Source organism: Dromaius novaehollandiae, chromosome 9 (genome assembly GCF_036370855.1).
Source record: "Dromaius novaehollandiae isolate bDroNov1 chromosome 9, bDroNov1.hap1, whole genome shotgun sequence".
NCBI classification, from domain to species: Eukaryota; Metazoa; Chordata; class Aves; order Casuariiformes; family Dromaiidae; genus Dromaius; species Dromaius novaehollandiae.
In genome coordinates, this window is record NC_088106.1 from 16,324,301 (window position 1) to 16,340,232 (window position 15,932).

General features: G+C 41.4%; 1 protein-coding gene across 4 annotated transcripts; it reads right to left on the minus strand.

The window, feature by feature from the left end:
* Nucleotides 1–340: 340 nt before the first annotated feature.
* On the minus strand, nucleotides 341–15,665 carry PPP1R2 (protein phosphatase 1 regulatory inhibitor subunit 2). 4 transcript variants are annotated; one of them, XR_010390489.1, is made up of 8 exons: nucleotides 15,327–15,665; nucleotides 8,690–8,797; nucleotides 8,109–8,189; nucleotides 7,703–7,806; nucleotides 6,250–6,426; nucleotides 4,798–4,924; nucleotides 3,152–3,202; nucleotides 341–1,783 (listed from the first exon to the last, which is right to left on the minus strand). XR_010390489.1 is itself a non-coding variant. In XM_064516823.1 (7 exons), the coding sequence occupies exons 1-6, from the start codon at nucleotides 15,482–15,484 to the stop codon at nucleotides 3,198–3,200; spliced, it is 633 nt and encodes a 210-aa protein (XP_064372893.1). In that variant the 5' UTR covers nucleotides 15,485–15,661; the 3' UTR covers nucleotides 341–1,783; nucleotides 3,152–3,197. The 4 variants fall into 4 exon arrangements, 3 of the variants coding, with proteins under 3 accessions (XP_064372893.1, XP_064372892.1, XP_064372890.1); XM_064516823.1 differs by lacking the exon at nucleotides 4,798–4,924 and having other exon boundaries at nucleotides 15,327–15,661; XM_064516822.1 differs by lacking the exons at nucleotides 3,152–3,202; nucleotides 4,798–4,924 and having other exon boundaries at nucleotides 15,327–15,662.
* Between the last annotated feature and the right edge of the window lie 267 nt (nucleotides 15,666–15,932).

Consider the following 15,932-nt stretch of genomic DNA (forward strand, 5'->3'; position numbering starts at 1 on the left):
AGCACTCACTATTACTGAAAAGGTAGCATCACCTCAATCACACTGGATTGAATCAAGAGTTCAACTCTTTGTTGTGAAAAGATGCTCTTAGTTCTGATTCAGGTCTTTAGAAGCTAGACTAAATATCCCACAGCTGGCAATCCTGTTACCTGCTAAGGAGAAAAGAGATTTAGGAAAGGCACACACCACTACACCCACTTATCACGGCTCACCCACATCTTTGGCAATATATCCATTCTAATGAATTATTCCTGCATAATATCAATGACTGCATCCCACTGCTTTATTCATTCTCAGCGTGTTCTGGGATTTCACGAAAGCTCACACTTGAGAACACAGATAACTGTAAAATAACTTTCATTCCTTTATTCAAACTTCACATATACAGTGGACAAAAAGACATTTTAAAATAGTTCCATATAATTATATGGATTTTTGCAACATATCAAATTCAGATCAAAATTAAGATATACAATGTATTCCATAACCAAGCTAAAGCTTAAGTGTATACTTCATTTGTGTAATAAAAACCAAGAACTAATTTTGAATACTATAACATTCACCAGTCAAAATCCATTGAGTGGGAAGTTGTTTACAGTAATTTGGAGGTTCAAAAATCCCTCTTTACAGGGGCTATCCAACTACATTGTAAACAGCATTTGAATTAGGCAGTCTTCTATCCTTCCAAACAGCCTTCATTTGGAAAAGCAGCTACTGCAAGTTACATTGGATCCAGAGAGATTGAGACCAGTGGTTTTCAGTATAGAGGGTACAAACCCCAAGAGGGTATGAGATCATCAGCAGTTATCTTTATATAAAGAGCAGACAGAGCCTAAATCCATCCCGTCTCCGCAGTCCTGACGTGGATTTCCTCCTAAATGGGTGTTTTACTTCAGGTAAATACTTAATCTTCATGCAACTGGAAAAGTCCAAAAATTTGAGACAAGAGCAAGAAGAGTGACAGTTGATGTGGTTTTAAAAAGAAAAGTTGGAGGGAACTTCCGTGTTCTCAAGATAAACCAAGACAGCTCCAAAAAAATCCAGTCCCAATGGAAAAGACAGATGACAGTTAAACGCAAAGTTCAAGTTAGCACATTTCCAGTGTAAAAACATCCCTCCACCAGAAGTTAGTACTGCCTTAGTCAGAAACTAGTAATGGATTCCAAACACAGCTCTTAAAAATAATACAACTCTTCTTCTAGAGACTGGGAAAATACAGGTAATAACATACTGAAATCTAGATTAACAGGTCAAAATTCTACAAAAAAGTTGTAAAACTTAAATAATCCCTTTTTCAACTGCTTAACACATCTGATAAATAGCCTGCATGTCAATCCAATGTATGCTGTACCGTTTGGCTCTTGAATTCCAAACCCTTTCATAGGAGATACCACACCTAGAACACTGTCAAATAAATAGTGAAAAAAAGATACTGTCTTTGTTTCAAAGCATGAAGAGTAACAGTACATCACGCAAGATAATCAGCGTTATACATACAGAGAATGCCATTCTGGTTGAACAGATTATGAAGCAGTATTCTCCATGAAATACTAGGCACAAGAATAAATCAATTAGACAGTTTTTTCTGCCTAATGGACAAGTCTAAAATTAACATTCTTGGCAATACAACATTGTAAGTGATATGCTTCTTGATATTTAAGAGCCATAATTGCAAAAATCATGAAGCAGTGTTTATATTTGTCTTTGACAAGCAGTTACAGTTCCGGACAGATTTCTTCTATGCTGTGCGCTCTACTTCCCAGCTGGTCACTAGTAGCATGTGCTGCATAAGAAAGAGATTACAAGAATAGATAACTATTCATGCTCACTGAGTATTTTCAAAAAAAAAAAAAAAATCTGCTGAAATCATCTTTGTTTCCCCACAGGTAATGCCTGTCAGCCCAGAAGTATGTCCCATCTTCACAGCCCACATATGCTTTTAGTCCAAGAGTGCAGAAACCTCCAAAATAGTTATTTCACCCTCACATTCTGAAAAAGTGGCCAACACTATTGTTCTGCATGCCACAGCAGCATCGAATGCTGGCCACCCCTGGATTTGGGAGCAATTAGCCCAAGAGTTAAGAGATACCAATGTGCAAAACTAACATACAAAGTTCCTGAAATACAAGCTCTTCAGGTCAAATTTCAATTCCAGTTGAGACACTTTAAACCAAAACAAGCTAATAAATGGAGCAGTCTGTTGTGTTGTTCAAGAAGTTATTGAAGTCACGGTTTTGAACCAAAGATCTCATGTACTACAGGGCAGAAGGCAATAAATGGAAGGTTCATTCTCAGAGCTTTTGTTATGAAAAAGCCAACTCTAATTCTGCTTTAAAAGAGAAAAATATTCAGTGGCATAAAGCAAAGACCAGAGAAAGCCAAGTCCAGATGATCTTCCTTTCTTAAAAAAAAAAGGCCAGTTAGGCTTGTGCATGAGTTAGACTTAGTCACACATGCAGTTTAACAAGTAAATAGTATAGCTGACAAGCAAAACTAATTTGTGTGTGCTCCTGGCCTTCTCACTTAAGTCATCTTTATGATGATGCTGACTATGGTTTAAAAAAAACACAATGCATTCTGCATCTACCACAGGCCAAAAGAGCACACCCAGTCAGCTGACAGCTAAGCTGATCACAGTATCTGAGTAGGGTTATCATAGCAATGAATAGCTAAACGCACCATAAGCGGAGGAAAGTAGCTTTACTGCTTGTCAATTGAATTGCTACAGATCACACCCTTAAATAAGCTTTTGTACAGCAGAAGTAAAATCAAGTCTGCATTGAAGCCCTCATGCTTAAATCAACCTGTATCAGGAATCTTTCTTTGACTGATCTCAAAGAGAATTTTTAAAGGAAAAATGTTTGTGGAAAGGGCTGAAGGTTACTATTTTGCTGGCAAAGTCTACCACATTGTTCATGGAGCCATAAATTGGGTGTAGCCAGAGAAATTCCAAAGAAGCTGAAGTAAGCAATCCCAATGCAGTCTATCGCAACTTTAACATGGTTCTTTTCCTCCAGAAAGCTTCACTGGTAGTATCAGTATGCACAGATAAGGCACAGCTACTTGAGGCAAGAAAGGAATGACCCATCCACTGAAAACACTTGCTAGCCGAGGATGAAAAGAGGGGCAAAAACACGCGAACAGTTCTCACCATTACTGACTGGACTGGCCATCTTCATTTCAATCAGCAAGAAATTTCAGTCTGTAACCAAGAAGGGCAACTTGTATTAGCGGTCTTGGTGGTACCTGACAGAAGCCTTCTTAAAAACCTGTCCTAACACATAAGCCCCTTTCTCAGCATAGACATAACAAAAAGGATTTGTAGAAATCAGGAGTACTACTAGTTTTAGTCAGACAGACAAACAAAAAAACCAGGCAGGATTAGAGGGTAGAAAGGAGCATCTGGTAAGAGAAGCACAGAATCTTTACGGTATCTTCATGGACAGACAAATTCCAAATGACAAGAGGCTCTCAAGTTGCCTGAATAACAATCCAGGAGCCAGTGGAACCCCAAATTCACAACAGACTACCAAGAAACCACTCTTAGGTCACATCTTTACCTGGAATGATCGTCAGTACTATAAAAAAAGCACAATATTCCAGTGGAAGAAATAGACCCTGCATGCCAGTTCTTACTCATAAATTTACACACATTCTGAGACCTAATATGTGAGTGATAGCCACATCTCCAGATGATTTCCACAACTTCAAAAGAATTTAAGTCAAATGAAGGAAATAATCAAAATGTAGCTACAAAACAGCATACAGAAAAAGACAGACATTTCCATTGTTGTTAAAAAGAAAACATCAGAGCTGTTAGTTTAATAGACTGAAGCCAAAATAAGCCCTCACAAGTGTGATCTCCTGCATCGCCAGATAACTTCACCCAGTACAATGAGCAAAGAAAACTCTCCTTCTCTACTCTAAAAAAAGCACATTAAAATAGAATGTTTTGCAGCTGAAGAGCTCTTTGAATGATATCCAGATGAGCAATCTTTCCACATAGTTTCAGAATGATCAAAAAGCATCTTGATATGCTCACAGTCCTAAAGGGAGAAGCTTAGGAACAAGAATATTAATAGTATTTTGATCCACTTCCATAAAGGAAGAAACCAGATTGAAGTACTGATTAAATCCAATTGCCTAGCATGGCCAAAAACACGGATTAGCAAAGAATCCAAGAAAGTTTTAAAACAACTATTCAAAAAAAGCTCTGTGGCTCACGAAAATATTTAATTAATATTTTTAAGAAAGGAGCCCTCAGAGTAAAGATGAGAGAATGATCAAGAGAGATCATCTCCAGAAAGGTTATTTCAATAAAACCTTGACAGTACTTAGCAAGGCTATGTTTCTGAACATTTATCAGTCTCAATGTAGGAAGTTTTTAAAGTGTGGACAGTGATGAAAGACATGGAGATGCTGTTTATTAACACAGTTTTGACTGGATTCCATCATCCTTTCACCAACCCTACTGTTGCACACAATCAGTTGGAAGCCATTTAATTCACGATCCATTACAAAAGTAAGACCAGTACTTAACCTCTGAAGAACTGATCAAGTACACAGACCAAAAATTAAGATGGCTTACGTAAAGATTAGGAGATAGTGAAACACCAAGTTTTGTTAAGCAGAGTGATACAAAACAAAAATGGAAAATTGAGAAACACGTGAAGTTAATGGAAAATGTTTCTGTAAGCCATGGAGTCAAGGTGAACCAGTTAGAGTTAATGGGTTGATAATCTGGCAGTTACATTTATGGAGCCTATCAGCCATAAGCAGTCTAAAATTGATAATTACCATTGGTGGCTCAGAAGCTGGGTTATGAAGCAAGGTGGAATGGACTTCAACAATACAGATGGAAAAATGCTGCAAAGGTGTGCCTTCTTTCCACTGGAGAATGCAGCTGGGGAACGGAGTTGCCTCCCTGTTTTACAGCAGAGTGCAGAAAGATGGCAGCTTCAAGCCATGGAGAAAGGTCATAAGGATGCCTACTGGAGCCCTCCTTTCCCCTGGAGAGTGAAGTTCTAGTAAATAGCCATTATAAGGCATATTATAAATTACTGTAGGAAGTCAATCAATTAATGGGTCTCAGACATATACCAAATGACGCTCCAGCAATTGAGAGCATTAGCCATCTTATAATAAATAGTGGAACTAAAATGTGCAATCCACAGAAACATTTAAAAAAATCCAACTTTGCAAGTCACCTTCTTATTGTGCAGAATTTAAATTCATTTTAGAACAGTTCTTAGTTCACATTGTTGCGAAAAGCAAATGTGAACCCATTTAAACCCATGCAGCATCTTCCCAAGTCTGCAGACTGTGCTGTCTCACAACTTTGCCAAGCAACAGATGAATGAGGCTTACAGACTTCAGATTCATTGCCACTAGTCTCATGAGCAGAGATGTCCATTTCTTAATGCCAAAAGCTTGTTCAAAGTGCTGTTCCACATAGAGGCGGGAACTAAAAAGCCATGGTTATTCACCAGAAGGCCACCACAAAATCAGAGACTGCTTTTATTTCATAGTCTACAATTTTCACTCAGAGAGAAGCTTAGAGATGGAAGAAAAGGTGTCAACCTGTAGCGATCAGATTAACATCAAGAGACAGCCCTGAAGCAGGTTCCAGAAACAGTTCCCAGCTACAAGTCCCAGACTTTCTTACAGCAGCTAAGAGGGAGGCCAAGCTGCTTATCCCATACTATAGAAGTGAATGTTACCGCTTAAGGACAAGCGCATACTGAAGTCTTAACGGCATAGTTTTAAGTCACAGTAGGACAGACAGAAGTTCTTACTTAGGAAGACAAGGATCCTATTCTCAACAGGGAGGAAGCAGTCATGCTAGTTTCCCACTGCTGACTACAGGATGGTTCAGGAGCAGAATGGGAAGTGAACCCATCAGGCTCTCCCATGAGGCCACAGCTTGAAGAATTCTGTACAGGATGCTCTTCCTCTAAAAATGATGCTGGCAGCTTCACTACCAAGAGTCAGTTATGCTGTGGAAATAGTACTGGCCTCAAGCAGAGGTGCCTGCTTTTCTGCTGTGCCACAACAGGGAAAAAAAAAACCCTCACCCTTAAATTAATGTTTTTAGTAGCATTCTGCAAATCTGTCAAGACAGCACACAGTAATACACATTAAGCATTACATACATACTTCCCCTTTTCTTACACTTGAGTCTATTGATTTTCCAATAGCTGAAAGGACTACCAATACTTAAACATGCTTTTGGATTAATCAGCAGCTCACCATGTTCAGTTGCTTCTGTACTCATTGTTTCTACATCTGCAGCATCATGCATCTCTTCGTCCTCATCCTCATCATCTTCACCATGTAGTTCTTTTGCAATGAGCTGTCTTGCCAGTTTGATGTTTCGCCCTTCATTGTAGTGCATCTTTCTCTTCATTTCAAACTGTTTCTTCTTTTCTGTGGACAAAAGAATCTAAATACTGAACCGATATTTTAATAAGCTTATTTTCTCTTCAGAGACACATGAGCATGAACTACTTCCTTGGTCAGTTTCACTCCCACTTTAAAAATACATTCTTTACATCATCAAGCAACACTTGAATTCACGGTGTGTTCTTCAAGCAGTGAAATGTTCTATCAAACAAGTCTGACTTAAACGGGCTAATAGATAATGGACTGGAATGGCTGGAGTGATATTAAAAGAACCTGTCTGCAAGCGAGAGCAAGTCTGACCAAGAGAAGCATCTAGGAACGATGTGAGAAATTCCAAAGTTTCTTGTTTTAAGCAAACTCATGGGCAAACTGAGACATCACTGGTAGGCTAGAAAATGAACTTCTGCGGATGTCTGACTTGACTCCTAGCTAACTACCAAAGGCCAATTATCAGAGATGCACTTACCAAGCGTAGAAGAAAATATTTTCCACTTTCCCCATGGCTTGAAGCCTAACTTTGCTCTATATATCCAACATTCACATAACAGGTCTAGCAGTAACTCATTTTAAGCAAATTAAACTCTGCTCCTTGGCAACCCCAACACTGCTTTTGTCTTCCCCACCAGAATTGTAAGGTTACACGCTCAAAGTTGATGAATGGGGCTAGGAAAGATGAGAAGTAACAGCTAGGTAACACAAGCTTGAAACCTTAGAAGTGCTATTGTTCGACTGTATCCTCAAAATGTCCTAGCTCAAGCTAAGGCAGAATAGCATCGCTGTTGAAGATGCATGAGGCAATTTACTTTGGAATATTTATAGTTTTCTTCCTACATCCATCTACCAGATGATTTGAAACTAACATAAAAACAAAAAGCATCTATATATTTCTAAGCAATTAGTAGTGCTTTAATTGCAGCAGTACTCATTAAATTGTTAATGCTACCTGAAATGTGTCCCTACTAAGGAATACTCCCTCATCCCCAAAACAAAAGCCTCTCATATGAGAAGCCCAGGTTTCTTTAAAAGAATTTACACACCTTCAGCCTGTATACAAGGGGTCATCCAGTAGCAGCAAGCTTCCTCTTTATATGTGGATCCCAAACCAAACAGCCCTGACTGAACACCTGATATTTATTTCTAATCTTTTACTTACCTTTGAAAGGCTATATATCTCCACTTTCAAATGACACTACCTTTCTACTAGATGTTACCTTTCCTTCCCAAGTATTTCTTACCAAAAAGCTAAAACTACTTGCAGTAAGGGGGGAAAAAAAAACAAACGAAAAAACCTTATGCCTACCTCGTTCTTCAGGTGTTAATTCTTCATCCTCCTCCTCCTCCTCACTGCTTTCCTCCTGCTTTGCTAAGATCTTAGGCCCCTTACCTTCAGCTGCAGCTGCTAGTCTACATAAAATATATAATAGAAAATGCTGAAGCAGCAAGTTTTCACAATCTGAAATACATTAAGTTTCAGAACACTCGTATGAACTGCTTTGTCCAATGTTTTTGCCACATTTATGTGTACTAACACCCTGCAAGAGATTATTTTCATTCCAGTGGCACTACTAGCACAGAAAACTACTTTGTTTAACTGCAGGTAGCAAAAATCTGACTTCTAAGAACAGCAACATCTTCCCAAAAAGCAACTACTTCTACAAAGATAAAATGCTCTTAACATTCAGTCAGTTTTCTACGACGATACTTACTTTTTAGTCAGCACATCTGCTTTTAAGGGCTCATTTGATTCTGAATCACTCACTGCATCCTCATCATCTTCTCCTACCATGCTTCAAAGGCAAACAAAGAGAGTAGCCTTAATCAATAACTTGCTGCTCAAAATGTAATTGATAGGACAATCAAAACCTTACAACACTCAATTAAATTAAAAGACTCCTTTATTACTTTAGAGTTTTCTAAATCTAATTTAAATATTTATATGAATGACAGCTTTATATATATTATGTAAATGACAGATGTCAACTGAAAACCAATGCAATTCAGACTTATTTATTGCATTAATAATCTAAAGCTTAATACACACAGACCTTATAAAATTCACTTATCCTTTTTGGCAGTACTGCTCAATAACTATAAGCCTTTATTTAGCAGCTTTCTAAACTCAAATATGTTGCATATATCCAGTAGGACTGCACGGTCTGTCAGGTAATCAGCTATAGTTTTAGTAAATATTGCATCATCCAAAAGGCCATGTTGGCTGCAAAACTACTACTATATTGCCTAGCATCAATGATTAAAGTTATTTAGGACAGCTCTTTGGCAAACCTACCTGTGATAAGGAGTACTTGGCTCATCTATTTTCATCAAACCATAATCTTTGCCTGCTGGATGGTATGTAGCTATGATGTTCATTTCATCCCACTTCTGTGATTTTTTACTGAAATCAGAAAGCCAAGTTAATTGTCTCATACTCTAAAAATGATTTCTTCTGTTTGACCATAGGAAAGCAACATTTAGAGCACCTTTTGCCCCCTACTACATTCTATGCAAAAAGAATATTGTTACGACAGACAGGCATGTTCAAAGTATAAATGTGATCATTAAACACTGAGTCATGACAAACTATGAATGCAACTTTACAACTCTTTCCCTACCAACTCACAATAGCTAAGTGAATTTAGCGCTTTATAAATATATTCATATACAAACACACACACACATATATATATATATTTCCCCCCCACCCCAAGAGACTACCAGTCCTGTTCAATCACTGTCCCATTAACTGTCTGCTCTTGTTACAGGTCACTGGCAAATTATTCTTCCTCTTACTGCAACCCACAACACTTCAGCAAAACCAAGTAACTTCTCCCGACCTCTACTCAGTCAGCTGCTAGGATTAATAGTGAAACTGCTGCATGAACAATACCAACTAACAAATAACTTCCTGCAGTAAAACAAGTACCACTGAACTGCTAGTTTTTAATGCTGCTTTTGTCACCCTAATCTGGAATCATAAAATGAGACCAACTGCTGTAATTAAGCCACAGGAGTTTCATACCTTACACAGACACCCACCAGTGATTATGCATTATTTAGAATTTCTTTAATTAGAGAATGTACCATTTTATGTATATATGTATACATCTTATGTATATATGCAGAAACAAAAACATCCAGAGCAACAAAATATGCAAGCCACAAAGCAAGCAATTGCCATGCTCCTTCCCTTAGACTAATCCACAAAATCTAACTTTAGAATATTAAACTAATTCCACCATTTACTATTAGCTTATCTATTAACATATGCCTGAAATGTTGTAAATTATGATTTAAGGAAGAAAATGTTACATGGTTTTAGGTTTGGTGGGTTTTTTTGGTTAAACAAATTTAACTTAACTACTCTTAAACACACACTGTTTTAACAAGTTACCAGTTTTGAAAAGGTATTCAATCTCAATAACACAGATGCTTATGAGCAGAACACTATCTGTAAAACAGAGACACTGATCAAACAGAACTCTCAGTATAAACGAAATTCTATATTTATGGAGAGCACCATGTATAATACAACAGAAAAAAAAAATTTAAAGAAAAAAATATAGAAGTGGAGTTTACTCTGAATTCTATATACTACAAACCTGTAATCTATAAATGCAGACAAATAAGTGAGCACAATCACCTTACCATATACTAACCCATGCCAAAACCTCATGTTTGAAGTTCACATCTATTTAACCATTTTGTTCAATTTGTGACACAAGGATTACAATCTGAATGGACAAAACATCAGCCGGATTGTCTGTTCTGATATGTTTGGCAGGATGGAGAGTCACAAGCTTGATGATGACAAAGCAAGAACTCTAGGTCTAGAAATGCCAGTTATTTATATCACCTACTTGGGAGTCTAAATTCACAAATTAAACATCAGCCAAACATCTGCTTGAAGTTCATCTATGACTAACACGAGATGATAATACGGTTCTGTATTGAGTACCTGAGACTTTTTACCAGTCGCAGCAGTAGGACAATGGTAAGCAGTCCCTATAAAGAGACAGATCTTAGATTAAGAGGAAATAAGACAGATGGGAGAAACTCCTAACGCGTGCCTTTGTGCTCATTGCCCTTGCCTCAGAGCACAGCTTCGCAGCAGCACTCAGTATAAAGTCAAGGCTTCTGCCTGGCCATGCGATCTCATTGCCTCCTTTGCACCGGCACACACACACTAATTCAACAGGAAGCTAAACTTTTTTTTTTTTTTTTTAAGGTTGTTTTCTGCTCAGCTGAGCTCCCTGAACTTGTTCACTGTCTGGCTGCACAAGCACAGGCAAAAAAGTAAGAGAAACACTGTACCAAGTAGCCTCCCCCGCCACTCCCCCCAAAAAGTAATTTTTTGTAAGACTGATTTTTGCCAGTTTTAGATTCCTGAACTGGCTCACAGCAGAATGTGACAAGCAGCAGCGCCTGTGCTAGGGAAGTAGCAGGAACAGAGAGCAGACATGGGCTAACTGTTTGTGCCTCCACATAAAAACACGCAATCCTCAAATAGAGGAAAGGCTAGAGTTTCTAGCCTAGTCTAGAGGAGAGTATCAGACAATGGTAACTGGGAATTGAGAGTCAAATGATCTAAATGAGGGAATGGGAAAGAGAATGAGGACCTAAAAAAATCCCCTGACAAGGAGGGTCAGGAAACAGCTGTGAACTCAATCTCATTTGATGTGTTGCTCCAAGCTCTGAGACTGAACTTGGAGTGCACCTGACTCGCAAAGCCCAAAAATCAGTCTTCATTCTTGCAGTTCCAACTAAAACTTGACCTTGCAGGAGATGCTGACCTATCTGCTTCTTCTACAGCTAATGCTTGGGCTACAGTGCAAGGGAAGTCTTCCCACACTCTACATGCTCTACTAGGCATGGCTGGAAAGCTGTGATAATGGGACCCATGCCACAAGATCAAGAGGCACAAAATTACCAGAAATAGATCAGCAGCTGGATTGCTAAAGGCAGGACAAAGACTCATGAAGCATCCCAATTACAGGCAAACTGACTACACTTACTCACGGAAAGGAGCCACATGAAGTGACATCACGAGACTCAAACACATATTCAGTAAAAAACAAGACCAGGGACTACAAAAGCAAAAAGGCTCTGGTGAGGGTTCCTGTTTTTTTCCACAACTCATTTGCTGCATTTGTACTTGTTTTTTGCCTTGTTTGTTCAAGCAGCCTAAACTGCACCCTGAAAAAAAGATTCCCAAGAAAATCTGCGCATATGTTTTCCTGGGCTTGGAACCGGGCCACCGGGGTGTATGGGATGAACAACGGCAGATAATTCCACTGGTTTGGTTGTCCAAGAGGGACAATTCATTGCTACCCTGCGGCAAAGGGGCAGAAAAACAAAGTCTGCTGGAGAACAGGCCTGAGCACTTTCTCTAGGGCAAAGGGAAAGAGCAAGATCAGTTCTTGCTGCTGTAGACCAGGAACAGTTCCCAGGCACCTCAGTGCTGGGAAAAGCACCCTAGACAGCAACAGCCCAGATGAGAAATGTGTATTTTAGGTGCCTAGAACTAGTAGCGACATTGAAATATATCTGTATGAGGCATCAGTATCTTGCTTCTTTTCTCCCTTTGTACTTCAGTAACTTCACATGCTGCCTTCATTGTCACAGAATTAGCACAAACCTAGACAGCTCTAACAACCCTAATACTAGAATTTGTAAAAGCAAGGACAGATAGAGAAGGTAACTACTTCAGCCACTGAAGTTTAAACTGTCTGTGTTCACAACTCGATACTTAGCAACAATACTGGCATCCTTAGAAAATCTTTTTGGCGTACACTGGGCTTGAAATTAGACAGTCTACAGACTGTAATTGAGGAATTTATAAATACAAGATGGAAGAAGATCTAAGTGATTTGGTTTTTAGCACTCATTTCTTTTAACTTCCATACCAACATTAAAAGCCTTGGCTGCAGAATACCCCTCAAAGAGCAAATTTAAAATTCAGCTATGAAAAAAGTAGCATTAGTGATAAACAGAGAAACCTGTCATTTCACCCCTCGATGTTAAAAGTCTTCACATGAGGGTGACTAAGTGCTCTAAAAAACCCACACCTTCCTTGATTGTCTCTAATTTAGCATGCTTAGGCATGCCAAAGTCACATAAAATTAACGATACAAGCTTAGAATCATCACAGGAAAATGCTTCCTGATATCGCTTCAGATACAGAAATACGAACTCTAATCTTCCGTAGTAAAATCAGATTTGAAAAATGAAAAATGCCAGAAGTGCTCATCTGTACTCTTTCCATTTTAAGTATTTAAATAAGCATGTATTTTGAGATCACACCTTGATAGGTCAGAGGCCCCTGCAGCAATACTACTCTAAGGAACACCTCTCACACCTCACTTGCTCCTACCACAGCAGACCTTTCTCTTGTTTTTCCCAGCACAGCCCCTTGCAGGACTGCACTGCAATACAGAGCAAGGAACTGGATTCAGCTAAATATGCACACAGACACACACTTAGTTACTTCATAAAATGCCAGACCAGAGCCTTCACAGGCTCCTACTAGAGCCTTAAGGCAAATAATGCCATACACCAATACCACCATGAACATATCTGCCATTAAACTATGACGTTAGCTCTTAGGGTGCTGTTCTAGTGGTGTCCCAGTTCCACAAGCTTTGCTCTTGCATCATGCCTCCATTAAGGAAGTTTTCCAAAGACTTTAACCACCGCTAGCAACAGCGCAGGTCAACAATGATGTAAACACGAGAGCTCTACTGAACATAGTGTTTTAAAAGACAGCTGACACAATGAGTTCCTTCATCTGCAGCTATGATTTTCAATATTAGGACTAAGCAGAGGCTGCTAATCAAAGTGCACCTAGTAAACAGATGCCTTAGTTTATAAACTAATCTTAAAAGAAGATCACAGCTGTACCATTTGTCATTCTTTTAAATAAAAATAACAATTTTGCTACAGTCAGAAATAACACAGATTTAATCAAGCTTCCAGAGTTGGCAACCAAAAATAACATCTGCACACAAGCTAGCTTTAAAAACCCTGTACTGATCTTTCCAGGAAAGCTTCCAATGCAATCTGCCAGGTTTAGCCAATATCCTTTAACTTGCAAGGCAATTTCTGGATTAATCTAATAACGCATTTACTGACTTGCATTCGTAGACAAGAAACAGGAACTGGATTCCTGCCCATTTAACTGCATCACAAGAAATTACTGTGTACTATACCTGGCTATCCTATATACACAGCTCATTAGTTTGTACTCTGATTTATGATCACTCTGTAAGATGGTACAAAGACACTATAGAATATTAGGCTACTAACAACCAGTTTAACTTGAGATTAGGTGTGGTAGTAAACACCTCATGTGTTACATCATATTAAAAGTAGAAAACAGAAAGATAATAACATCCGTGCCACTATCATTCACCTCGTTCAAAAACATCATCTCATTCCTTCAGTTGCGTTAACTTCTCCCTGGAAAGCAGGAGCATTCAATACAGGCAATATCACAAATGAAAAAACCTTTAGTCTTAACTCTGCAAGGTAGGAACTATATTCATGACTTAACTAAGCCAAGAGGAAAAGGAACACTACAATAATAAACAAAATTTGCATGTTTATTTATTATACCTCTTCTTACAACACTGAGTGCGGTCCCAAATGAAGAACACTGTCAAGAGCAGTTTTATAAACAGGGAGTTCAGGTGTAACCCTGGTCATCACAACACTATGGGATCCCAGAGCTACACTAGGCAGCAGGTACTCGGTGATAATATCAGAACTAATGCAGGAATTTTTACTGGTCAAGGACAGCTACTCTCTTGCTAGCTGGCAAAAGACCACATCTTCTATATTTGGACTAACTCTAAGCTTTACAATTAAACCAAGATTTTCTCCTCACTACAAATACAAGTCACTTCACCAGTGCATATTTGCAAGTACTAGATCTTTGGAGACGAATCTTGGAGAACCAAGAACAGATCTTACTTATGTTTCAGTACAGCAGAAGTCTTCTCCTCACAGACTACCTTTGAGGAGATGGCTAAGTCTCCCATAGCAAAGTATATTTTCCCAAAATGTACTTTATTTTTCTAGCAATTGTAAAACCTTCCCACTTGTCAACTGTCTTTTTGGAAAAACTTTTAAAGGTAATTTTACTTCTGTTAGCGTTCCATAAACAGCAAAGAACCACATTAGCTCTTTCAGCTGCCACACTGTGCAGCCAGATCACGCTCTCGGTAACACAGTCATGACCAGAATAATTCTGTCCTCCTTCCTGCAGCCCTCTCTCTCTCTCACATGCACAACCCTTATCATCCTCTACCTTCTTACCACAGATCCGTGTTTCAAACCATGCCTCATCCTCCCACACCCAGAAGCCAGGGCCTCACCATGATGTTTCCGCTTTCTGACCTCCTACACATGGAATCTTTTCCAGGGGAGCTTCTAGCACCAGACACACGCAGCACTGCCGAAACACAGAGCACAGGCTCGCTGGCAGCTTACTGAACAGAACAACCCAGATGCAACCTCTTGCTCAGGCCATCTCTAAAACACCCGATGCCCAGAGCACACGGCTGAAGGGGAGCCCGCCCCCATCTCACCCCCCTTTCTGGCACTTTTTCCCCAAGCATCTTCCGGGGCAAGTGTGGGGCAGCAGTGCAGGCCTCAGCAGGGCACGCTGTACCGCCCAGGTGCCCCCCAGGGAATGACCCGCTCACTCGCCCGCACGCTGCCACCTGCCAGCGCAAGGCCACCGCCGAGAAGCGGAGCAGCCCAGAAACTCCCCGCCCGAGACCCCGCCGCTCCGGCCGCTGCCCAGACACGACCCCCGAGCGGCCAGAGCCCCCCGCGGCCTCCCGCAGCCCGCCCGCCCTCCACGGAGGAGGCCCGGGCGCGCCGCCGCCCCGCCGACAGGGACCGGGGCCGGCCGCGGCCCTCACCCGTGCTCGTCCTCGTCGCGGGCCGGGCTGGCCCGCCGCGCCCCGGGGGCCGCGCCCGCCGCCGACAGCGCGCCGCCGCTCTTCTTCAGGATGCCCTTGATGGGCCCGCGCCCCCCCGCGCCCGACGTGGAGGCGGCCGGCACCGAGGGCGCCTCCATGGCCGCGCCGCGCCGCTCGCCCGGCTGCGGGACGGGAGCGGCTCCGGCTCCGGCTCCGGCTCCGGCACCGGCACCAGGTCCTCCGCCGCCGCCTCAGCCCGCCCCGTGCGTCACAACCGCCCGACGCAGCGCTCTGCCCACCACTGCCACCGCGCGCCCTGGCGGCCGGCGGAGCGCGCTGCCGCCCCGCCCGCCCCCGCCTGCTGTGCGCCTGCGCGGCGCCCGCCTCGCCTCGCCTTGCCCCGCCCCGCGTGGTCTTGCGCGCGCGGCCGCGCGGGGCTCGTGCGCGTTCCCCAAGGCTTTGCGCGCGCGCGCGCGGTGTGTGCGCGCCCGTGGGGCTGCTGCGCGCGCACGGGTTCGCCCGTGTGTGCTGGGTTCGCGCCCACGCACGGGGGGTTTTCACGCGCAGGAGGGTCACGTGCAGCTGCGGGGCTCTTGCACGTGTGCG

Bases quoted from the DNA above. Each gene is read 5' to 3' on its own strand.
- PPP1R2 (XM_064516820.1), bottom strand. From the start codon at position 15,484: ATGGAGGCGCCCTCGGTGCCGGCCGCCTCCACGTCGGGCGCGGGGGGG. The intron at 8,798-15,326 runs GTGAGGGCCGCG...TTCTGATTTCAG, and splicing joins CGCGACGAGGACGAGCACGG to TAAAAAATCACAGAAGTGGG. The intron at 8,190-8,689 runs GTAGGTTTGCCA...TTGCCTTTGAAG, and splicing joins CCAAGTACTCCTTATCACAG to CATGGTAGGAGAAGATGATG.